Raw genomic sequence first — 24,553 nt, forward strand, 5'->3', positions numbered from 1 at the left:
TAGTATGTTAATTTATTTTTTAAGTTTTGTACGATTTTTTTTACAATAAACATATCGATTTTGCGATGACGTTTTACAATCCGGTTTGCAAAACTAATAGTTTTATGTTTCACAATAATGATAATGTTTGTTTCAGGTCTTATCTTCACGTTATCAAGCTTTTTTAGAATTAAACAATACGAAAGAATTTATTTAAGCATTGACGTGTTTCTAAAGTCATAAGAATTACTTTTAAGGAAAATCCCAGAAAAGGAAAAATTTAAGATCAGAAAACACAGATTGGAATTAACCTATTTCAATGCAGTTTGATTTATTATTTCTTGTGTGCGGCTAAAACTATTTTCGGATCACTGCCAATTTAAACAAACCTTTTCTTAAATATTAATAATCCTTTTTTTAGGTATTTCATCACACCCTTTTTCGTGCGCTATGTGTGGCCGCCGCTACAAGTACAAATCTAATATGACATTCCACATGAAGAAATGCGGCAAAGGAAAAAAGTTCCAGTGCGACATCTGCACTAAAAAATTCACATCGAAATACGCCCTCCAACGTCACAACATTGTTTTCCACAAACATAACGTCCACGATCTCCAGACTGTATAACAGATACAGAATAAAATTTTCCAAAGAAACAGTCGTTTTGACTTTTTCCGAAAAAAGAAGTAAATTTTTCAGTTTAATGACTTGGTGCTTTCAGGGCGACCTTTCGCCTGCGAGTGTGGCAGGAGCTACAAACATCGAAGAAATCTTCTTCAGCACAAAAGGTTCGATTGCGGAAAAGAACCACGATTTCAGTGCCCAGATTGCGTTCTGAAATTCCGGACGCGATATAATTTGAGAGTGCATCATGCCACGCATTTTAGGAAAATTTGAAAAGTTAAAAATTACCACTGCTGTCCCGACGAAGTTGGTTCGTGATTAGGTGAGTCGATGGGATGTGTATGTAAAGAATGACTCTGTTTTTTGTAGGTTTTTCCAACGGTTGAATTTTGTTTTGTTTAAAATTTTATATTTTTTTTTGTTGAATAAATTTATTTTGTTTGTAGTGTTGTCTTTTTTCTTTCATCACAGGTGAGTGGGTCGCAACGTTTTGTTTCAGTCAACCTTTTTTGTTGTTTCTTTTTGCTTTGTACATAATTTTTATTTGTATATATTCTTTTTCTTTTTATGTTTTTAATTTGCGACTAATATGGTCTTCTCCTTCCAGAGTTTCTCGAATTTGATAAAATATTCATACCTCCGAATTTGCAAAACCTGCTGTTGAACCCGGCAAAAAAATATCGCAAACACGGCGAAAATGGGCATTCAATGCGCAAATTCAAAGTGTTGGCGAATCAGCAGGTCCGTCCCGGCTATAGCACGGAGTCTCTTTTCGCCTGTCGCCACTGTGGTAAAAGATACCGATGGAAGAGTACCATGCGCCGTCATGAACAAGTGGAATGTGGTGGTAAAGAGCCCATGTTCCAGTGTCCTCAGTGTCCCTACAGGGCCAAGCAGAAGGGCAACCTCGGCGTCCACATTCGGAAACATCATCCTCAACTGATGATGCTCAACGATTCCATCGTTACAAAGGCTGAAATGAAGGCTGACGTGAAGGATTAAGTGTTCAATTATAGTACAATTACGAAGACTTCAGCGGGTTATGGGTCTTTGTCTTCCGTTCTTGGGTTAGAGGGCGCTTTATCCCTAGTCGGTTTGTAGTGACATTAGGCGCCCTCTGCTCCGTCTGTTGGGGATTGTTAGGTAATTTTAGTCCAACGGGTTTGGACACTCAGAGTTCAAATAGCAATATTCTGTACTTGGAGAGTGCAATTTTGGATCGTGCAATAGCATTGCAGCAATAAATACCAAGTTGTGCCTTTTCGAGCAATAAATCTATCCGGAACTTAGTGTACCTATGGGATATTTATAGTGGTATTTGTTTATGTTTATATTATACCGTCCTCGGAGGGCATTTATGGAAATGTTGTCTTTAAGAATATTTTTATTCTGTTTTCATGTTTGTTATTTAGTTTTCAAGTTGTTTTTTTTCATTTAGATTAATTTAGAGTAGATTAAAATCAAAATAATATATTTTTATTCACGTAGTGAAGTAGTCATATTTTTATGTATTTTTATTTTATGGGGTTGGAGTAATAAAAGTTGGAATCTAGATCTCCATTTTCTCACTTCCACCTCCGTTTTCCTTTTTCTACATTTTTTTCATACCATCACATACCTACTTCTACAAGAAAATGAAATTTAATTTTGAGTAGCGTAATCAGAATTTTTATTTCGTAGTAAAGTAGTTATAATTTAAATGTATATTTAGAGTTAGAGTTATATTTAATAAAAACTGGAATTGAGACTCTCCTTTTTCTCTCCTTTTTTCCCGATCTTGTTTCTTGACATAACTTTCCTTTTTTTTCCAGAGTTTCCCTACGCTTGCGGCAATTGTGGGAAACGCTACAAACACAGTCCGTCTCTGTACAAGCACTCCAGATACCAATGCGGCAAAGACGCGCAATTCGTTTGTGCTTTTTGCCCTTGCAGGTTCAGACACAAGTGGAACTTGAAAATCCACCATCAAAAAAACCATAGTCTCTGATTTCATTTATACCCGTAGTTGAATAAAGTCACTAATCCTATTTTTCTCTTCTTTATTCTAATCTTTTTTATTTTTAGACCTAAAACTCACGTGTGACCAATGTCGGAAATCCTTTCGAAGAATTTACGATTTGCGAAGACATTACAGAGAACAACATGAATGTTTCATTGAAAGATGCTGCGATTTTTGTCAAAAGAAGTTTAAGAGGACTTACCATTTAAAGCGACATATTTTGCAGTGTCATGCTAATGTTAATGTGAAAGCGGAAAAAATGTAAATTAAAGAAAATAAAATTATTTTAATAAAGTTATTTGTGGTTTTTGGACGATGTTCACTCTGAACGGAAGATTAATCGTGATATTTTTAGGGGATACGGAATGCAAGATTTGTTTTAAGAATTTTGGACGACCTAGTGACCTTAGGCGACATACCAGGGAACAACATTTACAGTCAAAATACATTTGCGAGTTTTGTAAGAAGATTATTAAAAGAGCTTACCGGTTTAAGGAACATCTTGCGAACTGTGCGAAAAAAGAAAAATAAATTTTAACCTGGAGCCAAATGATCTGTTATGTTTGTGTCTGCTTAAATTTTTGTTTGAACAAGTCGGTTCTTTTATTTGGTGTATTTTTTGTAACTAAGTTATTATGTTATATAATCGGGTTTTTCTTTTTTAGGTAAATATTTTTTAATATTCTGAGGTTATTTGCTTTAAATATTTTTCCTATTATGTTTCTAATTTGGATAGTCAGATTATGTAAAATATTTGAAAAACAAGTAACATGTTTACTTGGAAAGATTTTTGATCAGTTACATTTGATAATAATTTTCTTACTTGACTATCTAAAGCTAGAACTGCTTAATACAGATAAGTGATAAAGTGATAACGACATAATTTTTAGAGTTTAATTTTTTTTTTGTTCATATATTTCTATAAACCCTATAAAACAATACATTTATAAAAAGAGACAATCTTTAAGATTTAAATACATAAATAAATTATTAAAAAATAAATCTGGTTTCTACTATATCGTCTTATTTAACTTAATAGCTCGAATCAACGTTGTTGCTGCTTGAACATTTATTTTATATCTAGATATAGGTCATGAATTCTGTATTTAGATTCCATAATAGATTTTCCTAAATTTAACCACCATATTTTTTAGGTTACATTCAGTGCCCAACTTGTGATAGACACTACAGATCCAAAACGGCACTAAACCGTCATTTGAAGTACGACTGTGGCAAAGAACCCCTCTTCAAATGTGAATACTGCGGATACAGAGCGTACCAGAAAATACACCTTCGAAAACACCTATTGAAGATACATGGTGTTATCTTATAAGTCGTGTGTATTTTTTAATAAAGCGTACTTTTTTTATTTCCGAATTTCTTTATGAAAAGTTTGAGGTATCACCTGCCCCAAACTAAATTTTTAATATTTTTTAACGTATTTAATTTTAGGGAGCTTTCCATGCCCTCAATGCGGACGAGTCTACAGTCATCATACGTCACGTAATCGCCATCTTAAGTACGAATGTGGAAAAGAACCGACTTTTCAGTGCAGTTCTTGTCCCTACGTTGCTAAAAGAAAAGGACATTTGAAAACGCATTTGATTCGAAGGCACAACATCACTTTTGTTTGATTTTAACAATAAAAAAAAAATTCATTGAAGCTTTAATCTTCTTTTTGTACAAAGTGTGACGTTTGTTATAAAATAAACATGAGAATGTGTGTCCGTTGCTTTATCTGTTACTCGTTCCACATTGTTGAAATAAAGAACTTAATTTTATTGTAACATTTTTAGGAGTTGGTTTTCCATGCCCTCAGTGCCCTAAAGTGTACAAACATCAGCAGTCCAGGAATACCCATTTGAAATATGAATGTGGCAAGAATCCACAGTTTCCGTGTGAAATTCCATTTTGTAGTTACAAAGCTAAAAGACGATGTACTTTAAGAGCGCATATGCAAAACACGCATTATGGTCAGTTACAACAATAAAGACATGGACGTTGATTTTTTATGTTTTATTCTATTTTTTCATTGGCACAAAAAGGTTTGTGATATGAAGCTTTCATCGTCTTGCTTGTTGAGTGCTTGTATTAACTGAAATAAAATTTTCAGGTTCTTATCCGTGTCCGCAATGCCACAAAACCTACAGGTCCATAAGTACGAGAAATCGACACTTAAAGTTCGAATGTGGAAAAATGCCCAGTTTCAAATGCGACTTTTGCCCATATATGACGAAGAGAAAGTCTTCGTTGAAAAATCACGTCCAACTTAAACACAATCCCAACTTGGTGGAAAAGGCGCTTAATATGGCTCAATATTATTGAACCTCTGCTTCTTAAGACATGTTTGTAATAAATAGAAACGCTAGTCTTATGATGTTTTTTTAAAAATTAAATAATCGTTTTGATATGTACTTTGTAACTTAGTGAGAAAGAAAAAATATCAAAATATGTATTTAATATTGAGGAAATTTAAATTTGATTTCAGACAATCTGTCTACTAATAAAACAATTTGTACGCAAAAATTAATAAACACTTTTTTAGTTTAAAACTTTTAAAGGGTTCTAAACTATTAACGAAATTGACAATCTCCTGGAAAATTGACAGTCTGACTGATAGTGTAAAGCCTAGACTGATGGATTTGTTGGGATTGTCATTCTGACTAATTGAGAATTTGCTTGACTATTCAGGTAAAAATATTGTCGTTGTTTGAGTGATAAACATTTTTATGTATAAAATAAAAACAAATAAAAAGTTGCTTAACTGAAAACATAAAAGAGCTGTTCTAAAGAATTAAAATAAGTGGTATTTTCCACGTTCAGAAAAAAAATGGGTGTAAAAAAAATATTTGCTGCTGCCTTTTCCAGTCATTTTTATTTACTTTGTTTGTTAATGTATTAATGTCTAAATTTTAGTTCAATATCAGAATGACAATGTAACCCATGTTCTTGGTTGACTAAATGTGCTCCCAATTTGTGTTACTTTATCACGAAGAGTGCACTCATGGCGTTACTTTTAGGTAATTACCCGTGCCCCAATTGCGCCCGAGTCTACAGCCACTCCGGCACCAGATCACGTCATATGCGTTACGAATGTGGCAAAGAACCATCCTTCAGATGTCCAATGCAACCATGCACATATTCAGCCCGAAGAAAATCAACATTGAAGTACCATGTAACTCACAAGCATGACCCGAGTTATGAGAAACACTTGACTTAAACTGTACTTTTTTAAATAAAATTGGAGTAGTTTGAATGCGTAGTTTGTTTGTTCCTTTGGTGGTTGTGGTTCTAATGAAATTTTCTTTTCCAGGTTACTACCCTTGCCCCAAATGTCATAAAATTTACTCTCATTACGCATCAAGATACAGACACGTCAAATACGAATGCGGAAAACTTCCTTCGTTCAAATGTCCCTACCTCAACTGTCCCTACATTGGAAGAAGGAAGAGTCATCTGAATTTGCACATCGCGAATCGACACTTATTACGCTAACTTTTTCTTCTTTTTGCTTGCTTCTAACGCTTTTTCATTTTATATTTGTATTCAACAGTTTCTAATAAAGTACCCAATTTTCAGATCGTGCTAATCATCCCAATCCTTTCGAGTGCTTAGTATGTGGGAAATCGTACAAATTCCGCCAGTCTCTTTACAAACATAAAACTTTCGAGTGCGGGAAACCCCCGAGCTTCAAGTGCCCGTTTTCGTACTGTTCGTACAAAGGACGAAGAAAGTCACATTTAGATTCACACATGAAAACTAGACATAATGTGAAAATTGTCTTTGACTGAGGCTTGTACTTGTAAATATAAAATTTCATTATCACCACTTCTTTCATTTACCAATTCTTCTTACTCTTCTTTACGTTCTGATTTTTTTATTTTTAGGACCGCGAAGACTCTCATGCCCAGGATGTAACAAAACTTACAAGTATAAGTACCACTTAAACAGTCATAGGTACTATGAATGCGGGAAAGAACCGAGGTTTGAATGTTTCGTCTGTCTAAAGAAGTTTCACCAGAAATATAATCTGAATGCGCATATGAAGAGCCACCAGACTTTTGCTTAGAACAATAAACGTTTTTTTGTAGAATGGGAATTTTTATTGGATCTTCTGTCTGTATTTAGTTTTGAATAACTTACCCATTAAAAATTTTCCTTGTCATCTAAGCGTTAAACTATACAATTCTATTAACGCTGAGATTAACACTGTATTTTTACGCTTTGTTTGGATCCAGAAGATATAATGCGAATTTTCGAGTATCCCAAATTTAGTAGTAATTAAATTTTCGAAAAGTTGTTTAATTTGATAGAATTACGGATCAAACTGATATTTAAACAGCAATTTACGTGTATCTTGTAACTTTTTATTCTGCAGTTTTCATTTATCTTCAGTTTTTCGGCAGCCCTCTTTTCGTTATCTGACCACATAATGACTCATCTTTTTTAGCCACCCTTGACTCCTACAGTTGTCCAAATTGCCCCAAAATCTACGCCCGCAAATCATCTTTACAAAATCACCTTCGCTTCGAATGTGGCAAAGAAGCTAACTATTTCTGCAAGTCATGCCCCTACAAAACAAAACTCAAAGGAAATTTTCGAAGACATGTCCGTATTCACAACATTATGTTTAACGAGTAATTTCGATGTTCCAATAAACATTCCTCTGAGTTCTTTCTTTGGCTTGGTAGTGCCTGTTGTGTGTCGTTTTTGCATCTTTTTATCCCAAACTCTCTAAATATTATTCCTTTCAGATAATTATAAGTACGCGTCGAGTGTTATTTATCCCTGTACGAGATGTGGAAAACCCTACAAGTCCCGAAAAGCCATGTTGACTCATTTAAAATTCTCCTGTGAGAACCATCGCAGCTTCTTTTGTGGATTGTGCAACGCTGCGTACTTTTATAAACATCATTTGCAAAGGCACATGAAGCAACACCAAAATATGTAAACTTGTCTAGTCTGATCTTGCTACTAATAAAGATTTTGTGTTGATTTCGAGATTTTTTAGTCCACCATGTTTCTTCAACTAAAGCACGATGTTAACAATGAGTTTTCTTGCAGGATATTGTTTTCAAAGACGACCACGGGGTCTGGGACAATTTCGGTGCCGATGTGGCCGCAATTATTACGAAAAGAAAAACTTAATACGGCATTATAGATACAAGTGTGCTGCGGGTATTGATAAAAAGAAAGATTAAATTGTAGTGTAAACCCACGGTAAGTGGTGACTTTAACAACGTTGACGGAGTTTGTAGGAGTTTGTTTTTGTGTAGTTTTTGGAAATATATTTTAGTTCTTTTTTAGTTTGTTTATTTTTAATTTCCTTTTGTCTTTTTTTTTGTTGTGTTTGTACTAACACTGGAACCATGTTCCAGGAAAGAAAAAGCGCTCAGATCACAAAATTGTCAAAGGATCGGAAAACTTCCATCAGCAATTTTCTTGCCCCTCTTGTGGTCGTATTTACAAGTTGCGCAGTTCTTTGAGGAACCATCAGAAGTGGGAGTGCGGAAAAGAACCACAGTTTGAGTGTCCCCACTGTCCTTACAAGGCCAAGCAAAAGATGCACGTCCGAAGACACATCGATAGAATGCATACGGATGATGCTGATCAATTTCAGTTACATGCTCTCACGGTTGTGGATGTGAACATTGATGCCTAAGGAATTTGTATCCTATTTTAGTGCCTTAATTTCTTAGTTCCTAACTTTTTTTACTTTTCTATTATTTTAGTTTCTTTGTATCAGTTTATTTTACTTTAATATACTTTTAATAACCATTTTCGTGTTTTGTTGTTTTGTTTTTTAAGTTATTTGTTTTGATTTTAGTAATTTTTATTTTTCAGGTTATCAATACGTGTGTGATGCTTGCAACAATTGTTTTGAAGGAAGATGGGAGCTAGATCGGCATTATCAAGCTGGGCAGTGCAAGAATGTTAGAGAAGGAGATTCTCTTCTGCGAAATTTGCTCACTAATAAAATTGCGTACTATTTTCATAACAATATTTGAATTTTTAAGAAAAGTCCAATATTTTGATACAACACGACTACGCTTAGTCATATCATTTTTTTTCTAGGTAATTTCCAGGGTTCTTCTGCTACTTTTCTGCATATTTTTATTTTAGTTTTTATTATAAGATCCTAATAATAGGAAATAGGAAAAGATTTCTTTTTTGTTTATTATCGTCTTCTATAAGGAAATTTAAATAATTTTTATTTCCATACTTATTTTATTTTAATTTATAAATGGGCATCCAGCCTTTTTCATTTATTGTTAAGCTAGCCATCTTAAGAATGTTGCCATCCAAACAAATAAATTTTAGAAAAATCTGATTTTTCTCGTTTTTATGTAGAAGGTTGTCCCTATTTTCTTTACTTATTCCTCATTTCATTGTTGTTTTTTTAGGCCGAATACACACATGCTCCACGTGTCATCGCTCCTACAAGAACCGGACAACTCTACGCCGCCACATCCGCCTCGAATGTGTGAATGTTTATCCAAAATTTCAATGCGACTTGTGCTACCGCCTCTTCAGACACCGCCATTCGCTTCAACGTCACAAAATTAGTCATTTAACTAAATAATTAGCAATAAACAATTTTCCAGAGTTGTTTTGTACTTCTTTTACCTTTTTTCTTCCTAAGTTGTACTTTGATTCATCGCGGTTTCTTTTTTCAGATGCGCCGAGAGTTGAGTGTTCAAAATGTGGGAAGTTTTTCAAGAACCACAACAGTTGGAGGGTGCATTATTACTTGGACTGTTCGAAATCTGTGACTTTTTCATGCACCTTGTGCGATAATGTGGTGTTTAAACGGAAGTTCACGTTGAAGAAACATTATCTTGTAAAGCATAGACTGATGGAGAATAAGATTAAGGCTCTGTTGGGGATTTATAGTTAAGACTTTGTATTAATACTCAATAAATAGCTTGTGGAGTTTTGTGAGAAATCTTTTTACTTGAAGAAAGGTGCAACAAAGTTGAGCTTTCCTGCTTTTTTCGCTTACTTTTTGTTAGTTTCGCCTCTTCAGTAACTCCTTCTTTCCTTCCAGGAACAGTAACATGTCACGTGTGCAACAAAATTTTCAAGAACCACAACAGCTGGCGAGTTCACTTTTACAACAAATGCGGAAGCGATGAGCAAAGAGCCGTTTGTACAGTTTGTGGCTCCGATTTTGAAAGAAAGTACAGTCTGAGAAGACACTTGACTAGGATTCACAATTGGTCTAAAAATGATGCTGATGCTGCTTCTTTTTGTGTATCTCGATCGAATAAATCTTATCTTTAAAACCTTTTATTTTGTATCAATTTTAAGCTCAAAACTGACGATAGTTATAGTTTCAGGTTCAGAAGTCGTGTGTCACAAATGCAGCAAGGTTTTCAAGAACCGCAACAGTTGGAGGGTGCATTTTCACAGGATTTGTGGGAGCGATGAAAAAGCAGAATGTTCTCTTTGCCCTGCAAAATTTGAAAAGAAATATCGACTGAAACTACACCTGAGATCCAAACATGAATATAAGGAATAATTTGGAAAAATATATTGAAATAAAAGGAGTACATTAAAATAAAATGTTTTTTTTTCCGTTGTTCATTATGTGTGTGCAAAGTAGTAAAATTTGCGAATTCTATACCTTTTCCACATTATTAAAACATTTTCTTTTAGGTAGATTTGAATGCACGTTTTGTGGAAGAAGCTACAAACACAAATTTGCTCTCGATTTTCATGAGCCCCAGATGTGCCAAAAACGAGAGCCTCTTTTCCGCTGCTGTCTTTGTTACCGTTGTTTCAAAGAAAAGTCTTCACGCGACCAACACTATCTTTGTTGTTCAGCTCAACAATAAACTAATCCCAATCACTATTTAGTTCATAATCAAAATCTAACGCCCTAACTTGCAGGTTTTACGATGGATACATCTCGAGAGCATAAATTAATCAACACTAAGAAGCGTCGTCGTTGCCACGGCTGCTACGCGAAAATCAAACAAGAAAGTGGAAGGCTAGAAGCACAAAGAAAAGCGACGCAAACTCATCTTCAGTGTGTTGGTTGCGAGAGTTATTTTTGTATGAACTGCTTCTTCCTCAACCATCGAACAATAAAGTGATCATCAAAATTCTGAGTTTTATTGTCAGAAGAGGTTCTTTTTACGATTTAAAAGGACTGTTAATAACTACTTACAGATTACATAATTTATGGTAAAAAACTCGTTTCACGTTGCAGTTGCAGATCACTTTTTTTCTCTTTTTAGAATGTGGCTAAATTTGGACAAGCATAGCTATAATCTCTTAAAAAAAACTAGGAAAACTAATAACTCTACGTGGTAGTTTTGTAGCATTGGTGTTTGAATAAATTTATTTCGTGATTTGTAGACTTTATGTTTAGTTTAGAATACGTAGTTTGTAGGGATGTAGAGTACAAGGAAGGTGATAGAAATTTGTTCTGATTATTTGTTTTTAGGTCTTTTCAGTTGTGAGTCTTGTTTCAAGACTTACAAGCATAAGCAGTCTTTGCATAACCACCAGAGATTTGAATGTGGGAAAGCCCCCACATTTTCATGTAGCCATTGTACTTACATGGCGAGAAGAAAAAGCCATTTGGTCAGGCATTTGAAGAGGCATAAGAAAATTCTTTATTAGCCTTTATTAGTTATTTGAAATAAAGTATGAAGCGGTGTTGCTGTTTTTCTTGTATCCTAGAAAAAAAACAGTCAAATAAAAAATTTAACAAATAAAACTTTAAGAAGTCTAAGATTAACGAAAACCTCAATTAACTAAAAATTTAAGAATTAAAATGTTTTTAAATTTATTTAAACCGTTTTTAAATTATGTACTTTACACAGAAAGCAAGTAAAATAAGCACAGAAGCTGAGAAAAATTGATCTAAATATTAACCTTTAAAATCAGGTGGTCATGCCACAGAATCGCAAGTCCCTAAATTTCATTACATTTTATTCTAATTGCTATCAATTTGAGAACTGATTACGACTTATTTTCTAGGCGACATCTATTCAAAATACAAATGCAAGTTCTGTTCAAGAACCTACCAACACAGCACAAGTCTTCGTCGTCATATGACTCACGAATGTGGCAAAGACCCGAAATTTGAATGTAAGATTTGTGGAAAAAAATTCGCTCATAAATTTTCAATGGCGACACACATAACCACTCAGCATACAATTGTGTAAACCGAATAAACTGTTCTTTTAACAGTATCTTTTAATTCATTCTTCCTTCTCTTAATACATAGAATACAATAGAACTCAGGTCAGATTCTTGTTACTGTAATTTTTTTGTCTTTTAGGAGAGTTCGCAAGCCCGAGATTTGTATGCCGCTTCTGTAAAAAATCATACAAACACAACGCAAGTTTATGGCGTCATATACACCACGAGTGTGGAAAGGAACCACAATTCGAATGTCCGTTCTGTGAGAAAAAATTCACTCAAAAAAAATCAGTCAATGCACATATCGTTTTGAAACACAAATTACCGACTTAAATAAAACATACTTTTGATATTATCTTTCAATTTAAGCCTTCACATTGTAGATGCTAGGTCATAGCACCAGAATATTCTCAATTTTGTGTCACTACAGCATTTTTTTGTCTTTTAGGAAAGCTCGAAACTACAAAATATATGTGTCGCTTCTGTAAGAAGTCATACAAGCACTACGCAAGTTTGTGGCGTCATATTAAGCACGAGTGCGGGAAAGAACCACAATTCGAATGTCCTTCATGTAAGAAAAGATTCACCCAAAAATCATCACTCACCTCTCACATTGCATTGAAACATGTCATATGACTTGTATTAGAAATTTCAATAAACTCTGAGCTGACTTTTGTCGTTTTTATTAATCATGGACACCGTAACAGTTTTCAGCCTTCAGAATCTTCGTACTAACTATGCTTTTTTCAGAATTTAAATGCCTGGATTGCTACAGGTCGTACAAAAACAAGGCTTCTTTGAGACGTCATGTCAAGTATGAATGTGGACCTGAGCACAAATTCAAATGTGTTTATTGTTACAAGGCCATGAAGCAAAAATACGATTTGAAAAAACACGTTCGGAGACGACATCCAGAACGCGAGATTGAATTCGACGCTATTTACAAAGATCTCTATAAAAATGTATTCTATGTCTAAAATTGTACCTTCTGTTTCATCGACCAATAAAAAGTAGACACGTTGTTTTTGCATCCGTTATTTTAATCGTGTTCTCAACCAGTCATCAACTGTTGAGTAAAGAGTGAGCTGTTTCAGAGAGGAAACGGATTTTCCAATGTCGACGATGTCCCAAATCCTACAAGAACCCAGAAACTCTTCGACGTCACGTTAATTACGAATGTGGGATTGAACCGCAGTTCCTCTGCGTTTTGTGCAATAGAAGATTTAAAAGAAAATTTCATTTAACCAGACATGCTTTGTCTAAACACTGAAATTATGTAATAATAAAAAGTATAATAAACTTGAGTTTAAAGCTTTTGGTTTATTTTTATCGGTTTCCACAGTGGGACAAATAACAAGATAGCAAATTTTTGATGGGATTTTTTTTAGGCTATGCAAATGGACGATACTATTGTCAGGCTTGTGGAAGATCCTACAAACACTATCCCAGTTTGTTCCGACATTTGAAGAAGGAATGTGGAGAGAATTTCAGGTTTTCGTGTGAAGTTTGTGGAATGAAGTTTATGCACGAAAATGCGATGATCAGACATGTAGAGAATAAACACAAGATTTAATTTGTAGTGATTTTATATGTTATAAAAATGTGTTGAAAATGAGAGTTTTCAGTTCGGTTTAATTGTTTTATTATTTGGAGTCTCTTCAAACTCTAATAAAGTTGGTTCGAGTAAAATTTACTTGGCCTGGAACTTTTTTCGTTTTCTTGTTCGAATTTGAATCTAAATTTCGATTAATTAAAAATCAAACCGTTTAATAACGAATTTGCAAATTTAATAAGAAACATTCGATAACACCAGTTAATTAAAAAAATGTTAGAACCAAAAATAATCGATTCCATCATTTTAACTAATTGTAAAGAAATGTTTTTTAAAAATTAAATTCACGTCTAATGAGATTCAGAAATTACTGAAACTGAAATGAAAAGCACTACCTAGCTAACAATATTTTTTTTTTTATAAATAATGTTCCACCAAATATGTTCCCGCATATGGTCCTGATAAAACCCACCCTTTCATTAGGGTGTTTTTAATACGCTAATTACAATTAGCGAAGTGCAATTAATTGGTTGTTGCTAAACGAATAAGATGAGCATAGTCCGTAAATGCAATGCAGAAACTCAAATAAGTAGCTTAATTATTGAACGCCCAACTACATCCTAAATTAGCGCTACTGAGAGGCGGACTTAGACAATGGAAGCAAAAAATGAGGGGGGCATATTTTGTGTGAACAGTATTAATAATAAATTTGGGTTATTTGAATGTAGAACCCAATTCAATGAAAACCTAATAAAAGACAAATCCAAATTATGCTTAATAAATGTGTGATAATAAACTGATATTGATAAGATAAATTTTACTATGTTTTGTACATCATTAGATATGTATCCATGTTACGTTATTGTTGTGGTAAGTTTTTTCAAGAATAAAATAATTTTCGTTGCAAAACAATTTTCTAATATCCGTGTAAAGAAAACGAACTTGTCGAGAAATTACCGTTCTCACAGCAGTGCAAGTTCGATTTTGGATTGTTCTGTTTCATTAGAACTATTCTTATTTGCATTTTTTTCAGACCCTCCATCCGATCTTCCAAGGTATTCGTGCCCAAAATGCCAAAAAACCTACAAACACAAAACCCACTTGAAACGTCACATTAACTTCATTTGTGAAAAGAAGCCCACATTTGCTTGTGAGCCTTGTAATTTTCGAACTCATCGAAAGGATTCCCTTAGCACCCACATGGCGTCCTTCAAACACTACAACACCGTATCTGGAAAAAGTCTCCAATACGAACCTGTACTTAACATGTAAAAAGTCATACGAATAAAAAGTCCTCAACTAATCTAGTAGTTATTAACTTGGTGAAGGTTACTCTTGCTTCAACTATGATCATAGAACTCTTGGTATAACCGGACTTTGTTTTAGGATTTTTCTTGTTCGAGAATAAAATGTGGCTGGACTGCAAGGAGTACTCTTGCAAGAACTGCTGGAAAACATACGCGAAGAAGTCGACAATGGCGAGGCATATGAAGTACGAGTGCGGGAAAATGCCCATGTTTGCGTGCTCCATTTGCCCGTACAGAGGATACCAGAAGACACACGTGGAGAGGCATCTGTCGAGGAAACACAACATCTTGCTCAAGTCGGAAATTATGAGGGCGATCGAATTTTTGGGGAAGAAGGACGACTCATAATGGGGCCTTAACGAATATTTTATACCGTTGTTACTTTTCGAATATCTACAGGGTGTGACCTGTATATTTTGTATAGTGAATTTATTCTACTGTTTAAGAAGATCGTATATTTTTTAAGCTATTAGGGAAAGGCAATCTAAGTTAAGTTTCTTTAGTCTAAACGATTTTTTATAAATAGTTAGAGAATAGTTAATAATTTGATCCTTTCAAATTTGAAATCTACCTTCATGGCCAAAATACAAGTTTTGGCCAAAAGAGATTTTTATACAATGATAAACATTAAGTTTGTTACAAAGAAAATATACTTTTTTAAATAACGAATTGGATTGTTAATTTCGTATTCTACAAACTTCTGAGAATGAAGATTAAAGGTCTGTCCGTCCAATCATAAGGAAATTACTTTAGAGAAAACCATTATAAATAAATTTTTTAAAACAATTTATGTTTTTTTTCTCTCCTCTTTTCTTCTCTGGGTTTCGTTATTCTTTACTCATTATTTTTACAGGTCGACGTCTGTACACCTGCCAAACATGTTCCCGTTCGTACAGACACCCTCAATCTTTGCACAGACACAAGAAGTTCGAATGTGGAAAAGAACCTTTGTTTCGGTGTCACGTACCCAACTGCCAATTCGTCTCAAAGGTGAAGTGTAACCTCAAGCAACATTTAATTAGACACAGCAAAGTGTGGCTTGACATTAAGCAGAAAAATATTGTGGAGATGGAATAAAATGTTGATTTTCTTGATTTCAGACTTTTTTTATTTTCCTATTTGTGAAGTTTAAAGAACACTTGTTTACTTATAATGTACAAAAAGTGAACCTAGAAAACAATAAATTATAACTAGTTTAACGAGGTCATCTAGACGTTATTATTTCTTGTACACTCAAGGTCGACATCAGGTTCACAGGACGTTGTGGTTGTTTGTTTACTGAGTGAGGAATCATGAATGGAAAGTTATTAACGGAAAGTGAAATTTTATGTGGCGGCACGTGTGCTCTCTGATTGAAGGTATTAGAAAATACAACTGAATTGATTAGATAATGCCGGCTTTCATTTTAATAATTTGTGGTCGAAATATGATATTCAGATCTGATTTGTTAAACTACTTGTTTGCTCTTTGTTTTTAAGTAAATATTTAAAATACATTCTGAATTTTATCGATTAAATCCAGCCTACTTTTACAACAATCTTTGGTAATTCCGAAGATTTAAAATAAGTACATGTAAATGACGAAATAAATTATTTATTTAAACGCTATTCTAGTCCAAAAAAGGGTTGCTAATTGGTGGTAAACCAGTTTGGTCATAATCAGTTTAAGAAACTTTTTGGATTAGCTAGATTAATTTTATCACTTTCCTAGCATTTTCTTAAATTCCTTTTGTAATGTTTTTAGTAAAATAAATTGCATATTATACACCGTGGTCCACGAGTGATAATGAGCCTGACCAAACTCAAACTGCAACCCAACATACATTTTCATAGCTGTTGTAGATATTTGAAATAAACGTCAAAGTTGACAAATTTTTTAGAACAATGTACTCGCGCTGTTATGGTTTTAATTTATGAAGATTGCTAAGTTTTAGCATTGCTTTCACCTGCTTAAGGTTTCGTCAGAGGAGATGCCATTCCACATGCAATTAGAAACTATCTTGAGTGAAAGAATTTGTCGAAACTCTGACAGCTGTCTTGTTGTAAATATAAATTTGGCAACGAATGCTATGAAAATGTATATTGGGTTGCAGTTTGAGTTTGGTCAGGCTCATTATCACTCGTGGACCACGGTGTATTTTGTATCTGCGCAATACCTGGCTTAAGTATGTAGTTGTCTTTGTAGCTACATTCGACTTGCATAACAAGTAGGTAATTATTATTAAAAGTAATTATGTAGTAATTATAAGTATGTAGTGTAGTAGTTAAAAGTGAGTGATAAAAAGTTTAGGTGTGACAAATGTTCAAAAACTTTTAGGTTGAGAAAGTTTAATTTGATTCGTCACTTTGTTAGTGCATCGTCTAGTGCAACTCTTAGCGCCTGTACTCATTTTTCTGTTTAATTTTTGACACCTGTTTTTCATTTCTAGGTTTCGCATGTTCCACTTGCTCCCGGAGTTATAAAGCGGCGAGATCTTTATGGAGACATCAGAAGTTCGAATGTCAGAAAGAACCAGCTTTCCAGTGCGTATTGTGTACTTATAAGGCTAAACATAAATCTAGTGTTTTAAAGCACATGACTACTGTACATCTTGATAAATATAAGACTGTTGTGAAATAAATGCAAGTTTTTATTGGATTTTTGAAGAGGAAAGAGACTCTGTAGTAATGCGAGTTTTTTTCAGCAGTCTTTCGATGTGAGAGATGTCCGAAATGGTATAAATGGAAGAGGAATTTGAAACGGCATATTGAGGTGGAGTGTGGAAGGGAAAAAAAATTGAGATGTGGATATTGTCATATGGCTTTTTATTACGAACAGGATTTGCGCAAGCACGCCACAAGGATGCATAAAAATTATTTTTAAATATGTTAAAACTGTTTTATTGAATTTTTACAACTTAATGTTGAAATTTGACCTCTAATTTAATTAACGCTGAAAACACATTCCATAACAGAAATTACTGAATCTGACTGACATTATCAGATCATTACCTAGATAGTATTATCTCGATTTCGATATTTTCTTACTTTTATAAACGCTGCACTTGTTTTTTAACCTTGCAATTTGAACGTTGTCCATTGTAACTGCTCTGTTTTTACAAGTGCTACTAGTAATAGGTACGTTTTCATTCCAAAATGTCTTTCATTTGTATTGCACCTGAAAAACTGTACGCGAAAGATCCTAACTTAAAAAAACAAGAAGTGGAAATTATACAAGAATGGTTGAAAAAACAACCGCATCTACCAAAACTTGAAGGTAAGTGGTCCTTTGATTAGTTTTCTTTTTGTTGTAAAACACCTTCCTTAGAGACGCAAATCCTTGTGGTTCTTCACAGCTGTTATTACCAAGTTGAAGCAGCTAAAACAACCATCGATAATTACTTCACTAGACGAAATCTTTGCCCTGAACTTTTTACTCCTTTACCAATTGACATTCTGAAAACATGTTTTTCTGTGGCGTAAGTTCTCTATAATTTTAAACCGTTTTTCAATGGTAGCGTCACAGATCCCTAACAGTTCTTCCGAAAAGGACTCCAGAAGGATACGCTATTCTTTTTTTGAAACTCTTAGACACCAAAGCGGACAGGTTTAACTGTGCTCACCTTTTAAATGCAGTTGTAATGCTTTGTTCATTGTATTTACAACAAGAGGGTTTTTACAATGGAGTTCTCTCTTTGATAGACATGGCAGGCGTCTCTTTGGCTCATTTTGGGAGACTTAATCTAAATGTTATCAAACATTCCTTGTACCACGTGCAGGTGTGTGGATCTAATTAACTAATTATAATTCAGATTATTTTTTGGATTATCTAGGAAGGTATGCCCGTCAGGATTAAGGGAATTCATGTTATAAATGCCATCTCTCTTGCTGACAAGTTTGTGGCTACAGTTAAACCGTTTATACAAAACGAAATCTTCAAACTGGTAACGAAAATTTGTGAATATTACCAAATACAACAATTGTTTTTAGATACAGTTTCATCCCCCTAAGTCGGATAGTCTTTACAAGTCGATACCTAAAGATTGTTTGCCAGAAGAGTATGGCGGTGCTCTCCCATGTGTGCAGGACTTGAATGGTAGTAAGTGGATCATTGTTACAGTTATTTTAGCATAATTTGTAGATCAAAGTTTGAAGAATATGATAGATAATTATGAATTCTTCGCTTGGCATGAGACTCAGAAAGTTGATGAATCAAAACGAGTGGGAAAATCTAAAATTAGCGACGGTTTCGGAGTTGATGGCACATTTAAAAAACTTGAGATTGACTAATTAGTTGCCTTTAATAATAAAAATAAAAATTTAATAATAAATAATGCTGAATAATAGAAATTAGATCCCTGTGAATTGTTTTATTCCTTAGAATTTATGTGGACAAGAAAGCGGTTCGTGTATTGTGTGTTGCATAACCGCCAACATCAATATTTGTATCGTTCTAGTGATCTTTTTTACTGCAAGGTTGGTACATGTTACCACTCCTTTTTGATTGAATTTTGTGAAGAATATCTGTATGGTATTTTTTTTTCGGTTGGGTTGGTGTTACTTCTACCCCCCAGCATCCATGCTTTGATCTGTCAAGTGAACGTCAAATGTCAAACACAGGTGGATATCAAAATTTAAGTGATTTCTTATCTTGTTTTCGTCATAAATTGTCAGAACTTCCTCATTTAATGAATTAAAAACATGGCAATAAACTTAGACAAGCACCGCGACGTGTTAGTTTCCGCCTGGAAAGATGTTCTCGATGCTAAAACACCCACGAATTGGTGAGTCGTCCATAATTCATAATAAATTTATCTACTCCTCTCTCCCACAGGGCCTTATACGCCTACGAAGGTCAAACTAACGTTCTCAAATTCGTCAGCAAAGGCTCTGGAGGCATCGAGGAGCTTACCGAAGACCTCAATAGCGGTAAAATAATGTACGCTTTTGTTAGGGTTGAAGACACGAAAACTTCCCTCGACAAATTTGTGCTAATTAATTGGCAAGGTGAGGGAGCGAACACTGTGCGGAAAGGCATCTCAGCTAATCACTTACGCGATGTAGAGAAATTTTTTACGGGCGCGCATTTAACAATCAGCGCTAGAAATGAGGAAGAGGTGGAGCCGCAACTTATCATCGATAAAGTAGCGAAGTCTGGATCGGCGTATAGTTTTAAAGCGCCCCGAGCGGAAATTTTAGAGCCTTCAGGACCTGTAGGGACCACGTATCAACGCGTTAATCCAATCAAAGAAATTAATTCACAGGAACGAAATCAGTTTTGGCGGAAGGAAGAGGAAGAGGAGAAGAAGCGGGTCGAGGAAGAACGCAAGCGGAAGGAGGTAGGATAATAAGTGATTGGAAAGCTACAGCTGTCTGACCCAGTTGATTGCTAATTAATTTTCACCGTATTTTAATGATTATTTAAAATTTATTCTTAGATTGAGAGACTGAAGAATGAAGAAGCGCTTCGGAAACGCGAGATGGAAGAGACGGCGAAACGCGACGCTGAAATGTCACTCCGCAACAATAACATCGATCAAATTAAACAGGCGGAACGGGAGGCGGTGGTCCCGCCGCCACAAGCCACAAATAACGAGGATTACGAGCAAGAATTCACAAATCGCGTTAATCAAAGCGAAGTTTTACGAAAACAAAGAAAACAAGAAGCAGAAGACTTGATCGCACAGAGAACAATCGATGCCCGTTCAATTTTCGAACAAAACACTTCGGCTGGACAAGTAAAAAAGACTCCAGAGAAACCTGTAAGAAACTCTATCTTAAAAGCGCAAAACCTCCAAGTGGAGGCTAAACCTTACGATAGCGATGAAGAAGGCGATCAATTTTCAACGATTAAACGATCACCAAAAGATTTGGAAAAGAAAGGTGGAATTTGTAATCTTCCTCAAGAAGTTAAGAATGAGGTCAAGGAAGAGGTTTTGGAACCTCCTCAACAAATGACAGACCAACAGTTCGTGGATGAGTACATCTACGAATTTAGCACCCCGGGCTTACAAGCGAGGGCTTTATATGACTACCAAGCTGGTAACAATCATACTTAATTTTTTCATTTGTACATGTTTTTCTTGCAGCTGATGACAGTGAGATCACGTTTGATCCCGGTGACGTCATCACGAACATTGATCAAGTTGACGAAGGTTGGTGGCAGGGATTAGCCCCCAATGGTACTTACGGTCTTTTTCCGGCTAACTACGTTGAGTTGATTCAATAAGCACGACGACTTTAGCTTTTGCTTGTTCCTTTGCTCATAAAATGCATATTTTCGATTTTTTCTTCGTGACGCAATAATTTTGTCGATAATAGGAATAAGTTATTTTTATACCAAAATTTTATTTTTAAGTGCGCATTGTTTGTGATGGCACACTGCTGTCGTTATGGTTGCGTTCAGAGTTCGTTTATGATACCAATTAATGCCTTAATGGTTTTTAATAATTCTAATTGATCCACGTCTGGTTGTAAAGAGGTCGGAATATTTCTTTGTCTCGAATTGATTACGTGTCTATAAATTTTCGTTTTTTCGTGTTTTTATAACTTCACTTAAGTCGTGGGCGTACAACTTTTTAATTTAGAAGAAGACGGTGGTACAAATTTTTTATCTGAGTCTCTTGATGTATATTATTTTAATTAGATAAACATTTTGAGACAAAGACGTATTTCTAACGTCGTGTCTTGTAGATTTAGCTTGCCAGAAGATTTAAAATGCTACATGAGACACCAATAAAATAGAACTTAAGACATTCTATCTTTATCAATTAGTTTTTTGTCAGTAGTGTGCCCACTTAGTATTCTGCTTGTTTTGCGTTGTTTTCGGTATTTTAAGTTGCAGCACTGCCCTCTGTTTGTGCCAATCTTCGTAGATTAAAACCCCAAAACCTAACAATTTCACTGTTTGTTACTGTAAATTTTAATTAAATTTTAAGAGACCGTTGATGAATAATAATTTTTATATTTACATATACTTATGTTATTATATACATTATATGAATTGTTAGTATAACGATGAGACTTTAGCACAAATTAACTTTCCATAAGACTTACAAATCGTTTGCACCCTTTATACATTACTTTGTGATATGGTATTATAATCTTGTATGTATTTATGAACAGTAAAACGTAATTTTTCACATGTAGTTCTTTCTGTTCCCTGATAAGTGGCACTTTATCAGTGCTAATAATATCACTTGCTTTCAATATATTATTGATTCCGGCTTGTCGCTATCTACATACAATTACCTCATATTAAAAATAGAATTGTGTTTGAGTCGAAGACAGTGCTCGGATCATATTGACATTTCCATTGTGTGCACTTTACGCGTGTTAGCGTTATTATGGCTTGCGGTGAGTATGCAATAATTGACCATCAACTTAATTCTCATCATGATTAGGTTGCTATAGATACCATAATTTTGCAACTGACAGCGTAGCAGCGGGGTACTTTTGGATGTCGATGGGCGGAAACTGGCACGGACAAAGCTGTAAAGTTGATTCGCTTGCTTGTGAGATATGTGCACGATCGATTTTCTTGTTATTAAACAGTAGGTATGCTTGAAGGATATATTACAATAAGAGGCAGGATGTGCCTAAATTGGAGTGAAAACTGAGCTTTGCGTTGCAATTCGGATGGAATTTCACTCCACGGTTTTACGGATGATTCAGTTAATGAGTGCGAGATTGGGTTGCAGTGTATGCAAGAGGAAAGCATTGAAGTGCAATGAGATTGAGGTTTTCACCAAATTTGATTTGTTAATGGATTTGTTTTCGAACTACACAATCACAGCGCATTTTCGCGCACTGGGGCGGATGTTATGTGAATTAATGGAAATGATAGGTTTGCGAAGTTTTCTATTTTTTTTTAATTAATGGAGTAGAAGTATGGCGAAATTTCATTAAAAGTTTAATCATGTTTTTCTGAAAAATAATCTCGGGTGAGGTGGTCTTAAATCGGATATAGAAAACGTTTTGAACTTGACATATAAAACGCACCTTGAATATAAGACGCATATCTATTTTCGTCATGCAAAAACGGCAAAAAAGTGCATCTTATATACGAAGTATATTTTTAAACATAATTATCTTCTAATGGTCCTAGCGCGAGCTTGAGATATCGCACTACATGGTGTTTATAATTGTTTCTAACATCAAAGGTGACTACCAAAAACAAGAATTTGCCGCTCATTGCAATGTGAATTTAGACTTTTTCAACTGACATTTGTTTGAAGCCTGAAAATCAAAAACTTAGACTCAAAAACGTAATTAAAACGTAGTTTTATATAAGTTTTGACATAGTTATATTTACTAAAGCGACAAACTAATTCGTGACAGGAATTCAGAGCCAACCTTGATGCTAGAAACATTTATAAACACCTCGTATTTGTAGAAATTACCCTTAAATAATACAAGCAAAGTTGCACTAAAAATATAAAGTCGTACTAACGTAATAAGACCAAAATATTGTCTTAATTCAGTTTAAATACATTAGTCAACTAATTTTGGACGAAATTTCTACGGGAGTCATTTCTAAGGTGGAATTGCTTCCTCATTCTGAATCAGAAACCCGTTTTGCTCCATCAGGTCAGGACCGTTTTTTTTGAGTGCACCGCGGTTACTTTTTTTTTTCTTTTGCTTAACAACTGGCAAAATCGTAAAAATTTATAATGTATCATTGAAAAGTAAATTAAATAACCTTCCCAACGAACTATTTTGCCGATATTTGAGAAAAAGTATGAAAATTTCGAAAAACGAGCAGTTTTGAAAAACTTTGATTTTTTTCGATAGAACTCCTAAATAATTCTTATCTTATATGCAAAATTGCATACGAAAATCACTAAAACAAAGTTTTTTGGGGCACATTTTTTAATAAAAGTGACTGGTGATATCGAACTATTAATTTAAAAATGGCGAATGCGCCGGGTTTATTTCATTGTTATAGTACATTTTTCTGAATTCAACTTAACAAACTTTTGATAAAACTCGTAGCAAATAAAACACAGCGCAAACTGTGTTTTGAGATATTTACATTTATTCCGGAAGTGATAGAAGTGCTTTGAACGAATATTTCCTCAGAATATCTGAACTGAAATATTCAATTCGCCCGTATTGGAGTTTTAAAATATGAACAAACAACCTTAAAAGTTCTGAGAATGGATGTTGTGCGCAGTCATTCGCAACATTTTTCCTGTTCCACGAACACAAAAGAGAGAATTAAGAAAATGGGAATTAGAGATTGTAGCTTCGTTATTAGATAACGAAACAACAAACAACACCTTTAATCAGCATTAAGTGTAATAGTTGACTAAAGTGATTAGCTTTAAGTTTGTTTGCGTTTCTAAACTTTAGTTTAATAGCTACTCCCACGTGCGTAACTATTAACAAGCCGGAAATGTCGTTGTTATACATTTATATTATGTTGATTGTCCACTCGCTTCCGGAGGTTTTTCTTGTACAACTTTGTACTCAAATGATCAAACTTTGTTGTGACGCACAACACTAATTAATTAGAGTCAAATGGAATTATGAAACTGTCTGAAATATGCAAGTTCCATCTAGTATAACAAAACGTTTCCGTCGTTTTCCCTTCACGAATCAGATCAGAAATAACGATGAAATAAAACTCGACTCCCGCGAGAAAAATAAAAAGTTATTTCTAATAACAACGTCTATGCAGCTCGTGAACGCTAATGTTCGAAGCGCCGCATACGTTTTCACGTCGCTTCATTTAATTACGATTTTTTTTGTGAATTTTGAGGTGCGAAAGGAGACACTTTCTTTACCTTAAGGCTCTGCTTAAAATTCAACGCGGAAACTCTGGAAAATGACGCCTGTGATCCTTTGTTGATCGCAAATTTAATTAAATTAGATTTAATCTCGGGTTCTTGACGAAGTTTGTTGGCGAAAAAGGTGGGACAATTTTGGCGAGAATAATTTTGTGCCAAGTATTAAC

General features: G+C 34.5%; 4 protein-coding genes, 1 long non-coding RNA gene and 1 pseudogene across 17 annotated transcripts in view; all 6 read left to right on the forward strand.

Moving 5' to 3' along the window:
- The window catches only part of lola (longitudinals lacking), a 67,850-nt gene extending 52,139 nt beyond the window's left edge, over nt 1-15,711 (forward strand). Inside the window, exon 5 of one of the 13 annotated variants that reach the window (XM_088030168.1) lies at nt 15,471-15,711. In XM_088030168.1, coding sequence (XP_087886294.1) covers nt 15,471-15,694 — 224 coding nt within the window. In that variant the 3' untranslated portion in view covers nt 15,695-15,711. Of the gene's footprint in view, nt 1-3,756; nt 3,972-4,715; nt 5,155-5,915; nt 6,113-6,181; nt 6,427-7,980; nt 8,381-9,006; nt 9,209-9,279; nt 9,540-9,650; nt 9,891-12,206; nt 12,430-12,508; nt 12,780-14,343; nt 14,614-14,696; nt 14,994-15,470 lie in introns of those variants that run through there. The other 12 variants (XM_088030159.1, XM_088030165.1, XM_088030167.1 and 9 more) reach the window with 12 other exon arrangements.
- Nucleotides 299-2,153, forward strand: LOC148178528 (uncharacterized; annotated as a pseudogene).
- Nucleotides 9,714-10,168, forward strand: LOC148178529 (uncharacterized). The gene is made up of 2 exons (XR_015769616.1): nt 9,714-9,783; nt 9,937-10,168. It is a non-coding gene; the product is annotated as an uncharacterized LOC148178529 (long non-coding RNA).
- Nucleotides 15,712-16,007: 296 nt separating the features above from the next.
- On the forward strand, nt 16,008-17,490 carry LOC148178530 (uncharacterized). The gene is made up of 9 exons (XM_088029424.1): nt 16,008-16,075; nt 16,139-16,160; nt 16,231-16,263; nt 16,497-16,502; nt 16,551-16,620; nt 16,802-16,823; nt 16,892-16,998; nt 17,046-17,150; nt 17,301-17,490. Exons 1-9 carry the CDS (start codon nt 16,008-16,010, stop codon nt 17,477-17,479), a joined length of 612 nt encoding a protein of 203 aa, XP_087885550.1. The 3' UTR covers nt 17,480-17,490.
- Nucleotides 17,491-17,652: 162 nt separating this feature from the next.
- Nucleotides 17,653-18,933, forward strand: LOC148178531 (alpha-tocopherol transfer protein-like). Its single transcript, XM_088030204.1, has 6 exons — nt 17,653-17,872; nt 17,924-18,074; nt 18,122-18,374; nt 18,429-18,539; nt 18,586-18,691; nt 18,737-18,933. The coding sequence occupies exons 1-6, from the start codon at nt 17,752-17,754 to the stop codon at nt 18,883-18,885; spliced, it is 891 nt and encodes a 296-aa protein (XP_087886330.1). The 5' UTR covers nt 17,653-17,751; the 3' UTR covers nt 18,886-18,933.
- A 188-nt stretch (nt 18,934-19,121) lies between these two features.
- Nucleotides 19,122-21,739, forward strand: Abp1 (Actin binding protein 1). Its single transcript, XM_088030201.1, has 4 exons — nt 19,122-19,379; nt 19,430-19,934; nt 20,034-20,637; nt 20,685-21,739. The coding sequence occupies exons 1-4, from the start codon at nt 19,297-19,299 to the stop codon at nt 20,822-20,824; spliced, it is 1,332 nt and encodes a 443-aa protein (XP_087886327.1). The 5' UTR covers nt 19,122-19,296; the 3' UTR covers nt 20,825-21,739.
- Nucleotides 21,740-24,553: the final 2,814 nt, after the last annotated feature.

Source organism: Gnatocerus cornutus, chromosome 2 (genome assembly GCF_029298725.1).
Source record: "Gnatocerus cornutus isolate USDA-ARS CGAHR chromosome 2, icGnaCorn1.1, whole genome shotgun sequence".
Classification (NCBI taxonomy): domain Eukaryota; kingdom Metazoa; phylum Arthropoda; class Insecta; order Coleoptera; family Tenebrionidae; genus Gnatocerus; species Gnatocerus cornutus.

What these genes read in the sequence shown, in the direction of transcription:
- LOC148178530 (XM_088029424.1), top strand. Translation starts at nt 16,008, where the DNA reads ATGCCGGCTTTCATTTTAATAATTTGTGGTCGAAATATGATATTCAGA. An exon ending in TACTTTTACAACAATCTTTG is followed by an intron (nt 16,161 to 16,230) that starts GTAATTCCGAAG and finishes ACGCTATTCTAG; the next exon opens with TCCAAAAAAGGGTTGCTAAT. An exon ending in GCAATTAGAAACTATCTTGA is followed by an intron (nt 16,621 to 16,801) that starts GTGAAAGAATTT and finishes TTGTCTTTGTAG; the next exon opens with CTACATTCGACTTGCATAAC.
- LOC148178531 (XM_088030204.1), top strand. Translation starts at nt 17,752, where the DNA reads ATGTCTTTCATTTGTATTGCACCTGAAAAACTGTACGCGAAAGATCCT. An exon ending in GCATCTACCAAAACTTGAAG is followed by an intron (nt 17,873 to 17,923) that starts GTAAGTGGTCCT and finishes CACCTTCCTTAG; the next exon opens with AGACGCAAATCCTTGTGGTT. An exon ending in AAAACGAAATCTTCAAACTG is followed by an intron (nt 18,540 to 18,585) that starts GTAACGAAAATT and finishes AATTGTTTTTAG; the next exon opens with ATACAGTTTCATCCCCCTAA.
- Abp1 (XM_088030201.1), top strand. Translation starts at nt 19,297, where the DNA reads ATGGCAATAAACTTAGACAAGCACCGCGACGTGTTAGTTTCCGCCTGG. An exon ending in GCTAAAACACCCACGAATTG is followed by an intron (nt 19,380 to 19,429) that starts GTGAGTCGTCCA and finishes TCTCTCCCACAG; the next exon opens with GGCCTTATACGCCTACGAAG. An exon ending in TTTATATGACTACCAAGCTG is followed by an intron (nt 20,638 to 20,684) that starts GTAACAATCATA and finishes TTTTTCTTGCAG; the next exon opens with CTGATGACAGTGAGATCACG.